We start from the raw sequence: 13,733 nt of genomic DNA, 5'->3' as shown, positions 1-13,733 counted from the left end.
CGTTTTTGCATCAAGATACCATCGCCACAGATTCCATCAGCTAGCGTTTTTGCAAAGCTCAACAACCTAGCGTTTTTGACATCAGTTATGGCCTAGCATTTTCAGCAGGTATGAGCAGCATTTTTCAGCCATGAAGAGCTTGCAAGTTCAGCCCTAAAAGAGTATCAGGTTCAGCCCGGAAAGACCATCAGTTTTCAGCCTTAAGAAACCTCAGTTTTCAGCCCTAAACCTGCAGATTTTCAGCGACAAAGACATACAGAAACAGCCCCAAAATCAGCGTTTTTGAACTAGTCGTAGATTTTAGCCCATAGCGTTTTTGGACAACAGATAAAAGATTGCAGATTTCAGCCCTTAGGTCGGTGTCGCCATCCTTGTCGTCATCGCCGACAGCTTAGACTTGCATCAGTCACATGCATTCAGTTTTTACCGGTTTGTGCGATCATAAGTAGACCACTCTCGCTGCTGAGAGTGGGGCCTTCGGAGGAGGGTTTTACAACCTCTCTGGTGTCGTATCTCTCTTCTCTCTCTATCTCTCAATCTCATACACTTGCACGCATAGTGTCCATTCACTTTGTTTGTGATCATAGCACTCTCTCATTAAGAACGGAAGGCTCTACCTTCGATAAGAACAAAAAGGAACCTTGAGCACAGTTCGCAGCACTCATCTTGAGCAAAGCGCAAACATTCATTATTCCGCAGTACCTAACATTGGTATCAGAGCTTTGGCAGTGTTCTGTATCACTCAAGGAAAGAACCACAAGAGTCACAAGAATGCTTGTTGAGGTCGCACGAACCCAAGTTCGCTTGGGCGTGTCGATTCCTAATCGTGTTTTTGAAGAGTGATAGGAAACCCAAGAAAGAAGGGCTTGTCCAGCCTCCCCTTGTGTCTCTTTTCACTCATTGAGAGCGGACCGTGCACTTACCGGCCGGCCAATCGACGTGAGGTGGGAAAAAGCAACCTTGGTGTGAGCGCAAGGCCGCCAAGGGGTGCGCCCGCGGAAAAGTGCAGAACTCGGGTGAAGAGAAGATTCTTCTCGAACACAAATTGCAAGCGAAAAAAAGAACCTCAAGAACCTCAAGACCCTCAAGAACTCAAGACCCCCAAGAATCCAAGTTCCTCGTGAACTTAAGAACCCAAGACCACAAGAACCCAAAAGACCCCACGACTTCAGTGGATGGTAATCACTCGAAGTGGAATGGATACTTTGCTTGGAGGTGATGAGCATGAGAGAGGCGAAGAAGAATTTTCCCCACCAGGAGGTTTTTCCGAGCCTCCCCCTTCCCCATCTACGTCAAGAATTGCACTAACTCCTATGGAGGCTTTAGACCAGATGTTTCTAGAAAAGAGGTTATAACGCGAAGCAAGAAATGCAGAAAGAATGGCCGAAATGAATTGCAGACACGCAGAAAGAAAAGCAGAAATGGATCGCAGGCACGCAGAAGACAAAGCAGAACGAGAATCAGAAAGAAAGGCAAGACAAGAACAGAGCGAGCGACGCATGCAAGAGTTCTTACGACTTTTTTCTCAAGTGCAGGAACCAATGCAAGAGATTCGGGAAAAGGAGGCTCTCTCAATCTCTTCTTCTCCCAAGCATGACACACATGATTTGAATGATGATGATAAGCATGATGATTTGAATGACAATGATTTGCATGATGATTTGGATGTTAATGATGAGCATGATCAAGATGTGATTTCTCACAAGCATGATGATTTGCATGATCAAGATGTGATTTCTCACAAGCATGATGAGTTGCATGAAGATGATGTGATTGTTCACAAGGATGATGTGTTAGTGGATGCTTTTTCTAGCGAAGCTAACCTCGTAGTAGATTCGATCAATCATGAAGAACCGATCTTGACTCTCGAGTCGAGTTCCAAAGAACCCCCATAGGACGATTCGATCATTCACGAACGATCGATCTTGGCTCTCGAGCCTAGGTCCAAAAAACCCTCACAGGAAGTATATGTGTTCGCATGATTGATACGCACGCATTGTTCGAGTGTTTCATTCTTGATCGTTTCCTGTATTATCGTCAGCATCTTTATGTGATCCCTTTTACTAGGCATGACATATTGTATGTTGAGCACGTTTCACTCATGGATGAGCACAAATATATGCGGTTTTTTCTTGAAAAGCTGAAAAGTATGCATTCAAGGAAGTCACATTACAAGTCTCTTCCTTGGCACGGCACAGTTGTAGAAAGAGCACATAAAAGTATGAGCACCAAGCATCGGCATTTCCGTTGTGAATTGCCACAATTGATTGATTTTTTTTTTCCGAGAAAAAGATCCTTCTATTAGTTAATGAAAACTGTCTATAGGGCTACGACCACCTCTGCAAGAGAGGGCTACAACAAGCATGATGGGGAGACTCTCCCAATGAAAAAACAGCTATATACAATGAGGCTAAATCAAGAGATGGGAGGAGGGAAGAGCCACACAGGTGGACAGTAGTGCCATCTGAGCACCCCCTGGACTATGGTGTAGAAAGGCCCAGGGCGCGAGAGTCGAAGGAAAGCCTCGCGGCGCTCCCGCGTGCGGTCGGAGCTGCCCTGTAGTCCCTCAAGCTGTCCTCTGAGAGTATGGATCAGCTCTAGCCAAAAGTCACGAACAGTCTCTGTTGGTGGCACAGGGCGAGCCTCAAAGATGCGGAAACAGCGGGCCCGCCAGATGAACCAAAGTGTCAGGCCACTGATGAGCTCCCAACACTCCTCTCTCTCACTGCACCACTCCTGTGGAGTAAGCTCTGTAGCAAGCTGGAGTGTAGGTCGCCCCCCCTGCATCACTATCATCCCGCTGGTGGAAGATAGCTCAAACTGAAGTGCCGGGCCCGTGAGGGTGGACCAAGCCGCTGTCCCCCAAGTGTACTGTCGAGCCGTGGAGAGAGCAGGCATCAGCCGAAGAACTCGTAGCCACACCTGCTGGGCCGAGGGACAGTCCCAAAGACAATGACACTGACTCTCCACCAACTGGTCACAGGCTGCACATGCGGCCGAGAGACCACTATGCACAAGCCAGCTCCCTACTGCTGTAGCTCTGTGTGCAACCAGCCACTGAAACAAAGTGACGCGCCTCGGTTGTCTGGAGTCCCACAGCCTCTGCCAAAAGGCTGCCAAGAACTCTACTGTGAGGCCCTCCTCCTGCCAATGACGTGCTGCAGCGGGGCGAGCCTCTCTCAGTGCTGCAAGTATATGATGTCCAAGCCGAACAGTGTACTGAAAGAAGGGGACTCCTGGGTGGTCTGCAGAAGAGAAGGGGTCCCTCCATAGCCACTCACCAGGATCCCACTGTACTCGTGCCAGTGGACAACACTCCCAAGCCCATAGCCTCCAGTGTCCAGTCTCAAGAGCTGCTGGGTCAGGGTCTATGACGCAAGTCCTCCCACAGATGCCCACAACTCGGATCCTCTGGAAACAACACTCTGCTACCTGCGGGGCCTCTACTGCAACTCGCTGTAATCGTGCCCCACCCTGAAGCTCGAAGAAAAGGGCTGGGACAGTCTCTAAGCAGGCCCTGACCGAAATGAGAACCTCGAGTCGTGTGAAGGCTCCCATCCACCGGGGTGCTATTGGCTCGAGACGCGTGAGCCACTCAGCTGGAACTGATTCTGAGATGTCCTGACACATGTTGTGCACCCCTCTCATGCCCTGTAGCTGGAAACCCTGCACCTTCTCTGACAAACCTGTGAACTCTAGCCAGTCACCTAGAGAGTGCGCTGGACCTGCTGCCATGGGACCCCAAGAAACATGAGGCCGACTCCCAACCAAGTGGCCTCTCTGAGTGCTAACCATGGGGTTCCAGACGAGGGGCTGCCGTAGGCGCTCCTCCGTGCACGTCGGCTGTCTCTGCTCTAGGCCACACCGTAAGAGCTCCCAAGATCGAAGCAAACTCACAGCGAAGCGGTCCTCCAGTCTCCTGCTCAAACCAACTCGGCGCAACTCTGTAAAGATCCATCTGGTCGAAGGTTGCCAAGGGCCTCCTGACTGAGGCACCCTGGCTAGAAGCCTCTGCAGCAAGAACTCCTTCCAGGGCTCCTCCCTTGGAAGAAGTCTTCTGACTACGAACTTCCCAAGAAGGGCTCTACTCTACTGTGCTGGATCAATGATCCCAAGCCCTCCCTGAGAACAAGGAAGTGTGATGACCGACCAAGCCGCCTTGGCTCGGGCAATCTGAGTGTCACGACCTGACCAAAGAAAGTTCCTGATCAGCCTCTCTACCTGGCTGATACAAGAACTCGAGAAGATCCAGCAAGAAGTGATGTACCACATAGTCGCCAACAACACCTGGTTGGCAACTACTACTCTACCAGCCAGCGAAAGTCGTGCTGAGCTCCAATGTAACAGCTTTCTCCTGATGGACAGGAGAAGAGGAGCAATCTGCTGCTCGGGGGACAAGTCTAAACCAACCTGACAACCCAAGTACCGAACTGCAGTCCCTGGGGGAATCCACCTGAAACCCTCTCCTAGCATCCAATCTGGCACAGGAGCACTGCCAACCGAGAAAGCCACTGTCTTTCTCCAGTTGATCAGTGCGCCCGATGCACAACAGAAGGTCTCCAAAGCCTGCTCACATTTGTGTAGATTGGCCTCCTGGCCCTCTAAGTACAAGGTTGAGTCATCGGCAAACTCAGCGTCCAGTAGCTCATCTCCCCGAATAGGGAGTGCTAAGCCCCTCAGACCAACCTGCTGTGACACCAAAAATCTGCTCATCGCCTCCGCATAGAACAGAAAGAGAAAGGGGGCAAGAGGACAACCCTGTCTGACCGAGCGTGTGAACACCTGACTGTGAGCCTATCTGTACAAAGCTGACACCCCTCTGATCCAAGCATCTGAGAAGCCCATCCTGCGTAGAGTGCCCTCTAGAAAGTCCCAGTCAACTCTGTCGTATGCCTTCTCAAAATCGAGAAGAAGAATCACAAGGTCCTCCCCACGGAGCTGTGCCAGGGCAGAAGCCTCCCAAAAAGTGAAGATGTTGTCAAGGATACTGCGTTCCTTGACAAAACCTGTCTGAGTCCCATGTATAAGGCTCTCCAAAAGTGGCTGAATCCTCAAACTTAGAGCCTTGGCAAGAATTTTGTAGGCTGAGTTGAGGATGGTGATGGGGCGCCACTGTCGAATCTCATCCAAGGAGCCACCCTCCTTTGGAATGAGGTAAATCAGGCCCTCACTCATGCTATCCGGCATCACTCCTGTGTGCAAAATGTACTAAAAGGCACTACAAAGATCTGGGCCAAGCAGGTCCCAGTACTCCAAGAAGAAGCTGGGAGTCAGCCCATCCTCACCTGGACAACTACCACGAGGGAGGGCCCTAAGAGCCGTGTGCAGCTCCTCAAGCTGAAGTGGCATCTCTAGCCTCTGGCGCATCTCCTCAGTCACAAGACAAGGCATCTGTGCCCAAACCTGCTCCCTGCATGCATCCTGTCGCTCTGACTGGGGCTCAGCTGATAGTAACTCACGGTAAAAGTAAGTAGCAACTGCACGCATATCCTCGGGCTCACAAACAACTGACCCATCAGGTCTCCTCAACTGATTGACCTTGGCATGCGAGTGCCGAGGTCCCACTGTCTCAAAAAAAGCACCTGTCACTCTGTCACCCACCTGAGTCCACTGAGATGCCTGTCAATGAAAGGCAAACTCATGACGCCTCTCCTCTGTGCTAGCAAGCTCCTGTCGAGCCTGCTGTAACTGCTCCTCCAACCATGGACTGTCTGGATGCTGCTCCTGCATCCTCTGTAGTGAAGCAATGCCTCGTCTGAGACACTACTCCTCCTCTCTCGCTGCAGCCCGGCGAGCCAGAGACTCCTGGAGAAAAAAGTGGCTAAGTTGAGCTAGGCCTGAGGCCACTCTGTCTGCAGGTAGAACCTGGCTGTCCATGCCCTCTGTCCAGAGAGCCTCTACCCTCTCTCTGAGTGCTGAGTCCAACAAGACCCGCTCTGGGATGCGAAGCATCGTGCTCCCACTCCTCTGCATGTCTGCCACTGTGAGGATCACTGGTGCATGGTCCGAGAAGGATGTCCCTACCAGGATGCCCACGCATCCCCCCAAGTCACTGAAGTGGTCACTAGTGTAGAAGCGATCTATCCGCGATAGATTCACTCCTCCCACTCTACGGTCCGATCGAGAGAAGGCAAGACTGGCTGGAGGCCTCACAAAGCCAGAGTGCTGCCATGTATCCGAGACCCTCAAAGTCATACACAACCTCTCCCAAGCTGCTAACTCGACTCTATGCACAGTAGCATGGCTGCCTCCAATCCTGTCAGAAGGGTCCTCCAACATGTTGAAGTCCCCTCCTACACACCAATGGTCAGTCTACGGCAAAGACTCAACAATCTGTGACCAAAACTCTGCACAATTACTCGCCACATTGGGCGCATAGATGTTCAGGAAGCCCACAAGGCCTCCCTGAACCTGCATAGTAATCCACTGAGCCCTGCCTGGCACAATAATCCCTCTGCCCACAATGGCCTACTGCAATGAGTCCGCAATAGTCATACATACCCCACCCTGGATGCCTCCAGGTCCAAAAGCAGTTGACCAAAAGGTATCATATCGTCCACGCAAAATCTGACCACATCGCCGAATGTGGCTCTCACACAGATGGTGCTCCTGAAGCATAAGGAGATCAATCTCTCGTCCCACAAGGCAACGCTGAAGCTCCTGACGCAATCGGCCCCGTTGTCGCTGAAACTGGGCCCACCTAGTCCCTGCACGTTCCACGAGACGATCCTCATGGGGAGCGAGAGAGAACAGATGCTGCCGCAGCAGCAAGACGGGCTATCTTCGAGGCTGGCTTGGATGGGGAGTAATCCGCATCCGAGCGTCCTCTAGATAGGCGAGACTGCAATGAGTGCCTAGCCCAAGCCCAAGCAGAGCGAGCCGTGCGTAAAGCAACCTCCTCTGTCCAGGAGTCCTCATGAATGTATACATAGCAAGGCAAACACTGCGTATCAGCAAAAAAGTACACCACAATGTGCCTACATCCTGCTGAGTCTGGGGGTGTCACCGCAAACTTGGCCAGTGGTCACAAAGTCTGCAGCAAATCTGTAACTCCAAGTTCTCCCATGTGATGAGAGAACTCGAGAACCTGTGTATGCAACCATCCCTCCACTGAGTCGAGGGACCACTCTATCTCGGCCCTACCACAGAGGGGGAAGGAGAAACCAACTACCGAGTCCAAGGCCTCTGTCCCCCTAGCGGCGAGGAACAAAGCATGGACTCTGAAGCAGGCTGCCTTGTGGTCTGCTGCGGAATCGCTGAGAAAGCGAGTGAACCCGTAGTTCAAGAAATCGCAGCGGCGTCGGAGGTCAATGCTCGTCAGACCACGAGGGATAGCTGCAAGGGAAGATGTCTGAATCTGCAGAGGGGGCCGCAAGAAGGGCTGACCCTCTCTCGCTAGGTGACTCGTGGCAAAGGCGCTTCCAAGAGATCTCCTAGCCGCCGGCGAGGGACCAGTCTCCTGAGTCGACTGTGGAACTGGAGCAGGAGGGGGGGGGGAGAAGGAGCTAGGGGGGGGGGGGGTGGAGGGGAAGAGGAGCGGGGTGGGGCGACAGAGGTAGAGGGGCGAGGTGGAGAGGCGACGGGAGCAGAGGGCGGGGGGGAGGATGAGGAGGAGGAGGGGACTCTGGAGGGGGGGCGGCTGTCGAGGGTGAAGCGGAGGTGGAGGCTGGCGTAGGGGACGGGACTCCTCCTGCTCAAGAGGACCAAAGCGGTTCCCCGTGGGAACCCACTGCTGCTGAGTAGGCACCTGAGGACCACTCTGAGTGCCAGGCTGTCGCTGTGGCCCCTAGCGTCGACGGCCACGGGCCTGCTGCCACCCCTCCTCCGCTGGAGCCCCAGGCTCGGAGGGTGGCTCTGAATCTATGCGCTGTGCGACTGATTGTGGCTGCGGCCCAGCCTTGGCAGGCTGGGGTTGAGGTTGAGGTGCAGGTCTTGGCCTCCTCTGTGGACAGGCCTTCGCTAGGTGGCCCATCTGTCGGCAAATGAAGCATTGGTTCGGGAGGCCCGAGTACTCCACACTTTGTCTAAACCAGCCCCCACTCACCCGAGGCAGAAGGATGACCTTCGGGAGCGTGTGGGTATCTCTGACCAAAACTCGAACTGAGGGGATGCCAGCCGCCTTGGCAGCCACTGATGCTGCCGTACGAGGTGTCTCTAGGACAGTCCCGATGGCGGAGCCAATCCTGGAAAGAAGTGGTGGGTACTCTCTCCGTAAACCCGGAAAGCAAATTGAGATGGGGATGTCTGCCTCCTCTACTAGCACATCCGAAGTCGGGTCAAAACCATGTCGCCACTGTCGAAAGTGGGCGCGTGATGCTCGAATGGCTAGTGGACTCATAGCTATGACCTTGGAAGCCATCTCAGAGATCTCGAACTCGATCTGATAGTACCCTCGTCCGAGAATCTGGACATCCAAGATCTTGCCCACCTCTGCGAGAAGGCGGGCCTGGAGAAGGTCTCGCAGCTCTCCTCTGCTAGGACGGGTGCCGAGAATTTTGTAGATGACCGAAGTCGCCTGCAATCGCTCTACCTCAGCGGCTAGGCTCGCTTGCTCTGTCAGCGATAGAGCAAGTCGAATGGTGGGCTCAGCAGGGTCGGGCGAGGGGGCTTCTAGCGAGCCCCTCTCTGGCGAAGCTAGAGCCTCCAGTTGTGTCTACTGCTGTGTCGTAAGAAGAGGTCGACGGGTGGACGCTGCAATCAGGCGCAGGAGACATTGCCCCAAAAAATGAAGCAATGCCGAGGAGGCCGAACTGCAGTGGTTGACGGGGAGAAACCGAGGCGGGGGGGGGGGGGGGGGGGGGGGCAGCGGGTAGGGGAAGGCGGAAACGTTGGCGGCAGCAGGAGGAGGGGGTGATGGGGGCGGGGCGCCAGAGGGCAGGCAGCGGGCGGGCTGGCAGGGGGCGGCGCAGGTTGACAGGCAGCGGGGCAAAGGGGAGAGGCAGCGGGCTGAGGAAGGGAGGGGGGGGGTGTGAAGCTAGGCGTGCGCAAGTGGGCAGCAGTAGCGAGCTCGCGATCACAGTTGATTGATTTAGATTAGAAACACAAGATTCGATCTCATTGTTTGTGTGTGTGTGGTGAACGGTTTGGCACTGCGTCTATTGGTTCATCTACATTGTATGCACAGTCTTTGAGGAAGACAAGATTTTTTCCACTCACTTTACATGGAATAGATATGTTCATGGTTTTGTGTTGGAAATGGGTTCAGGAATTTTCCGCCATGGAGATTCTTGAAGAAAGAAAGAAGCATGACTCTCGACGAAGTTGAAGCACTGAAGGAGCCACAGAAGACTTTGTGTCGCTTTCGGCGCGGCCCAAAGAAGAAGGCATTGCAGACCTTTATGAAGTTTCAAGTACTATACGACCCACACATCAGAGTGGGCCGACAAAGAGTCCCTTCCAGGATTCCGGATGCTGTCGGCGATCTCCCTCGACGCCATACAGTTCGGTACCAGTATCTCACTTTGAAAAGGAGGGGATGTCACGTGACACTCCAACCCTATGTGTTCGTGGACAAGCTACAACATAACCAGGGTTCAATTCAGTCCAGTCAGTCTAGATTAGAAGTGATCTGACACTTTTGTGAGTCTATTCGTAGACCGTGCGTGCCCAGTCACTTAGTGTAGATGCATATCCTCTGGTTGCACACAACATGATCATAAGCATTCCCATCAGAATCCTTCATGGGAATTTTCCAGTGCATTTAGCCTATTTTCCCTATTTTTGACATTTTTCACTTATTATTTTTAGGTGACTCTTGTTGGAAAGTAGGTATGGCAAATTGAGTAAGTTTGTATATAAGCAAACCTAAACTAGCACTAAATGGCAGAAGAGGCAACAGGAGCCAAGCTCAGCAGGTAACTTCTCAACAAGACTCCTTGGTGGACTTCCCTCCAAGCAAGGCCCAGATCTAGCGTTTTCTTCAGCAAGCATCCTCGCCAGGCAGTTCCAGCCACTAGCGTTTTTGCATCAGGATACCATCGCCACAGATTCCATCAGCTAGTGTTTTTGCAAAGCTCAGCAACCTAGCGTTTTTGACATCAGTTCTGGCCTAGCGTTTTCAGCAGGTATGAGCAGCGTTTTTCAGCCATGAAGAGCCTGCAAGTTCAGCCCTAAAAGAGTAGCAAATTCAGCCCGAAAGGACCATCAGTTTTCAGCCCTAAACCTGCAGATTTTCAGCAACAAAGACCCACAGAAACAGCCCCAAAATCAGCGTTTTTGGACTAGTCGCAGATTTCAGCCCATAGCGTTTTTGGACAGCAGATAAAAGATTGCAGATTTCAGCCCTTAGGTCGGTGTCGCCATCCCCGTCGTCATCGCCGACATAGCCTAGACTTGCATCAGCCACATGCATTCAATTTGTACCGGTTTGTGCAATCATAAGTAGACCACCCTCGCCGATGAGAGAGGGGCCTTCGGAGGAGGGTTTTACAACGTCTTTGGTGTCGTATCTCTCTTCTCTCTCTATCTCTCAGTCTCATACACTTGCACGCATTGTGTCCATTCACTTTGTTTGTGTTCATAGCACTCTCTCATTAAGAACGGAAGGCTCTACCTTCGATAAGAACAAAAAGGAACCTTGAGCACAGTCCGGAGCACTCATCTTGAGCAAAGCGCAAACATTTATTTCATTGCACCTAACACGTGGTATCCAACTGGATCAGGTCCTGACGAATGAGTCTAGTAATCTCCACCCGTGTAAGAGACATCGAGGGTGTCTGAAGAGAGTACTGGAAAGGGGGCAGCCTGTCCATGGTGAAGCCATGCATATGAAACCATGATGTCATTTGTGCATACCAGCATGAAGTGTCCCTTTGAAGAGCTAACTGTCTGGAAGACTCAAGGGCCAGTCTAGCATATCTGTCTCGAGTAGTGTCCCACAAGCTGTGCTCAAAGGATACTGATTTGGTAAGCGCCTCAATCTTCATAGGAGGGGCAGCTAGCTCTGCTCGAATGATAGCGTGGGGTATGGAGGTCTTGGCTCTGATCAGTCGAGAGATCATAGATACCAAGGGCCTCTCCATACGTCTCCAACCATCTTGGCCTACAAAAGGTTACCATATCTGCACCGCATACAACATAGCTGAGGCTACTAAAGGCCATAACCATAAAGTATGAGAGAGAGAGAGAGAGAGAGAGAGAGAGAGAGAGAGAGAGAGAGAGCTACCACTCTGCACGCAGTTCCTCGCTCCTAACAGGCTGTTCAATACGTGCTAAGCGTTCTTGCTCTGCTCCTGCTGCTGCTCGCATGACCGAGCTGTCCACTACGAGTTGCTGCTTTGCATGGGCAACCTCCCTCCGTTTTCCCATTTTTCTCTTCGTTTCTTTTTGTTTGGCTTGGTTTTATGCTCGTTGTGTGTGCTCTATACTAGTTGTATGGGTGTGCTTGAATTCCTTGGTAGAGGGTGTGTGAGTGGTTGGGGGTTTGCGTGTCTCTGCGAGAGGGAATTTTCCTTTTTTCTCATGTCCCGGTAGGGTGGGTGTGTGCACCTGAGTATGAGTCTATTGCTTGCTTTCTGTTTGCTGTTTTTGTTGTTTGGTCTTTGTTTTTTTTTTTTCTTGGGAGAGGCTGCCCCAGTTCTCTTCGATGTGTTGCTGCTTGCTCTCCACGAAGGTGGCTTGGTGGGTTTGGCTGGGATGAGAGTCTCCACTCACGCTTTTGGACCGGTGGTTTCCACACATTGCTGTTGCAGTCATCCTCCACTAGCTGGTGGCCTTGTTGGTGTCAACATCGACCTTGCTGGACCATCTTTCAGTGGTGCTTTTTAGCGGCTACCTATCGGTTGACATGAGGGTGGTTTGCTTCTTCCTCGCCGGTGGCTCATCCTTCACCCTCCTGTGCAGTGGTTGCTTCTCAATGCATCCTTGATGTTGTCTTGGGCCTTTTCAGAGACGCCTCATATGTTGCCTGGGTGGTTTTCCTCTTCATAGCGGCTTGGAGACGCCTCTTTTTGGAGGTTCTGGTGGATACCCTCTCCTTCTATCCCCCTGTCCAGAAGTTGCCAAGGCACTTTTTACCCTCATCAGGAGGGGTTTCTTGTTTATAGAATTGTCAGATTCTCAAGTTTTGGTGTGGTCTTTATGATTGCCTACAATGTTCTTGTAACAGTTTTTACTTCCCCTTGGGGTCAGCACCATTTTGGCCACTCCAAGGGGGGTCAAGTAATAGCATGTTAGTTATCTTTTTCCACATACACGCGTGCATGTGCACACGTGCACACGCACACACACACACACACACACACACACACACAGAGAGAGAGAGAGAGAGAGAGAGAGAGAGAGAGAGAGAGAGAGAGAGAGAGATGCTGTGGATGAAGGTGGCAGACTTTGGCGCATCTCGACTTGTCCCCGAAGGAATGCAGCATGTGTCAACGGCTGTGCAAGGCACAGTTGGCTATCTGGATCCGGAGTATTTTCAAACTTTACAACTAACGGATAAGAGTGATGTATACAGCTTGGGTGTCATGCTTCTGGAGCTTATCAGTGGCCAGAAGCCTATTGATAGGTGTCGGGAGCCCCAAGTTACAAGTCTATCTGTTCTCTTCATAAAGTGCATGCAAGACGGGAGAGCGGAAGAGCTCATTGATCCTTTCCTTATAGAGCCGTCAACTGTATCAAGTCACAAGGCGTTGGATGGGATGACGGTAGATATCCATATATCTTTTATTTTTTACAGTGTTCGCAATGTAATGCCACTTTTTAGTGTGCAAATGTTTATGTATGTGTGTAATATGTGTGTGTGTGTGTGTATAATGTATGCCACTTTTTAATGTGTAAATGTATGTGTGTATGTGTAAGTCTATGTACATGGATGTGTTTTTTTGTGTGTGTATGTGCACGCGCACGTATGCACACACGTCCAGTTGACATGAGCTTTTTGCTTAGGTGCAGGTGCGCTCATCTATAATGGCAGTTGCTGCTCTTGCTCTTCAATGCCTCTCTATTCAGGGTACTGACCGCCCATCTATGAGCACCGTTGCTGATGAGCTCCGCCATATAGCACGTGCCTTGGAGGAGGCTAATTATGGTAATGATGGGAATAAGGACTCTTCCAGTGCGTCTTCCAAAGAAATTTGTCCTGAGCAGGTGGAAGCTGGTGCTATCGTGGTTCACAATGCCGACGAGGTCTTCAAGCAATCTGCTTCAACCTGTAATGTCTATCCCTATATTCGACTATAATTTCTAGACCGTTGGTGCATGGCTATTGTATATTTGTCATATTTAGCCCCTACAGCCTTGCCCATGTGCAATAAGTCATTGTCACCTGCATTTCTAGTCTGCATTGCTTCTCCTCGATGTTGGAGGGACTTTTTATTGTAAAAATATTATAATTATACAAGGAAGAACTCATTACCAATGTTTTATAAAGACATGTATCATTCCACGTTGCCATGTGTTGGTGTATTATCCATGTGTCCCTTTGTTGGGCATAACAAGTCCTTGCCACCTTTATCTCAAATCATATAAATTTATTGCTTTATTGTATACATGATGTAATCTAAGAATTTTGCGATCACATAGAGGAAATCAAAACACGAAATATAAGTGTACCTTTGTTATTTGTCGTCTGCATTGAAGCACCAATGTTGGATGGATCGGTTGCTAGACCTCCATTGCATTGTTGCATCACCTTCCCACCAATATGTGTTGTGTCATCGTCATCCCTTCCACAACTTCTGCCAACATGATTGTCACATTCACTTTTTCTATCATGCCTACCATTACTTGCATTA

The 13,733-nt window shown here is 51.0% G+C and overlaps 1 protein-coding gene across 3 annotated transcripts in view; it reads left to right on the top strand.

The window, feature by feature from the left end:
* Window positions 1–13,387, top strand: part of LOC147422256 (wall-associated receptor kinase 1-like) — a 112,942-nt gene extending 99,555 nt beyond the window's left edge. For 2 of the 3 annotated variants that reach the window (XM_086503447.1, XM_086503449.1), the window contains 2 exons: window positions 12,318–12,644; window positions 12,886–13,387. In XM_086503447.1, coding sequence (XP_086359573.1) covers window positions 12,318–12,644; window positions 12,886–13,179 — 621 coding nt within the window. In that variant the 3' untranslated portion in view covers window positions 13,180–13,387. The remainder of the gene's footprint in view (window positions 1–12,317; window positions 12,645–12,885) is intronic. The other variant, XM_086503448.1, reaches the window with a different exon arrangement.
* The last annotated feature ends 346 nt before the right edge of the window (window positions 13,388–13,733 follow it).

This window comes from Adiantum capillus-veneris, chromosome 27, assembly GCF_014529385.1.
Source record: "Adiantum capillus-veneris isolate H3 chromosome 27, ASM1452938v2, whole genome shotgun sequence".
NCBI classification, from domain to species: domain Eukaryota; kingdom Viridiplantae; phylum Streptophyta; class Polypodiopsida; order Polypodiales; family Pteridaceae; genus Adiantum; species Adiantum capillus-veneris.
The sequence above is the reverse complement of the archived record's forward strand: the minus strand, read 5'-3'. Positions and strand labels throughout refer to the sequence as shown.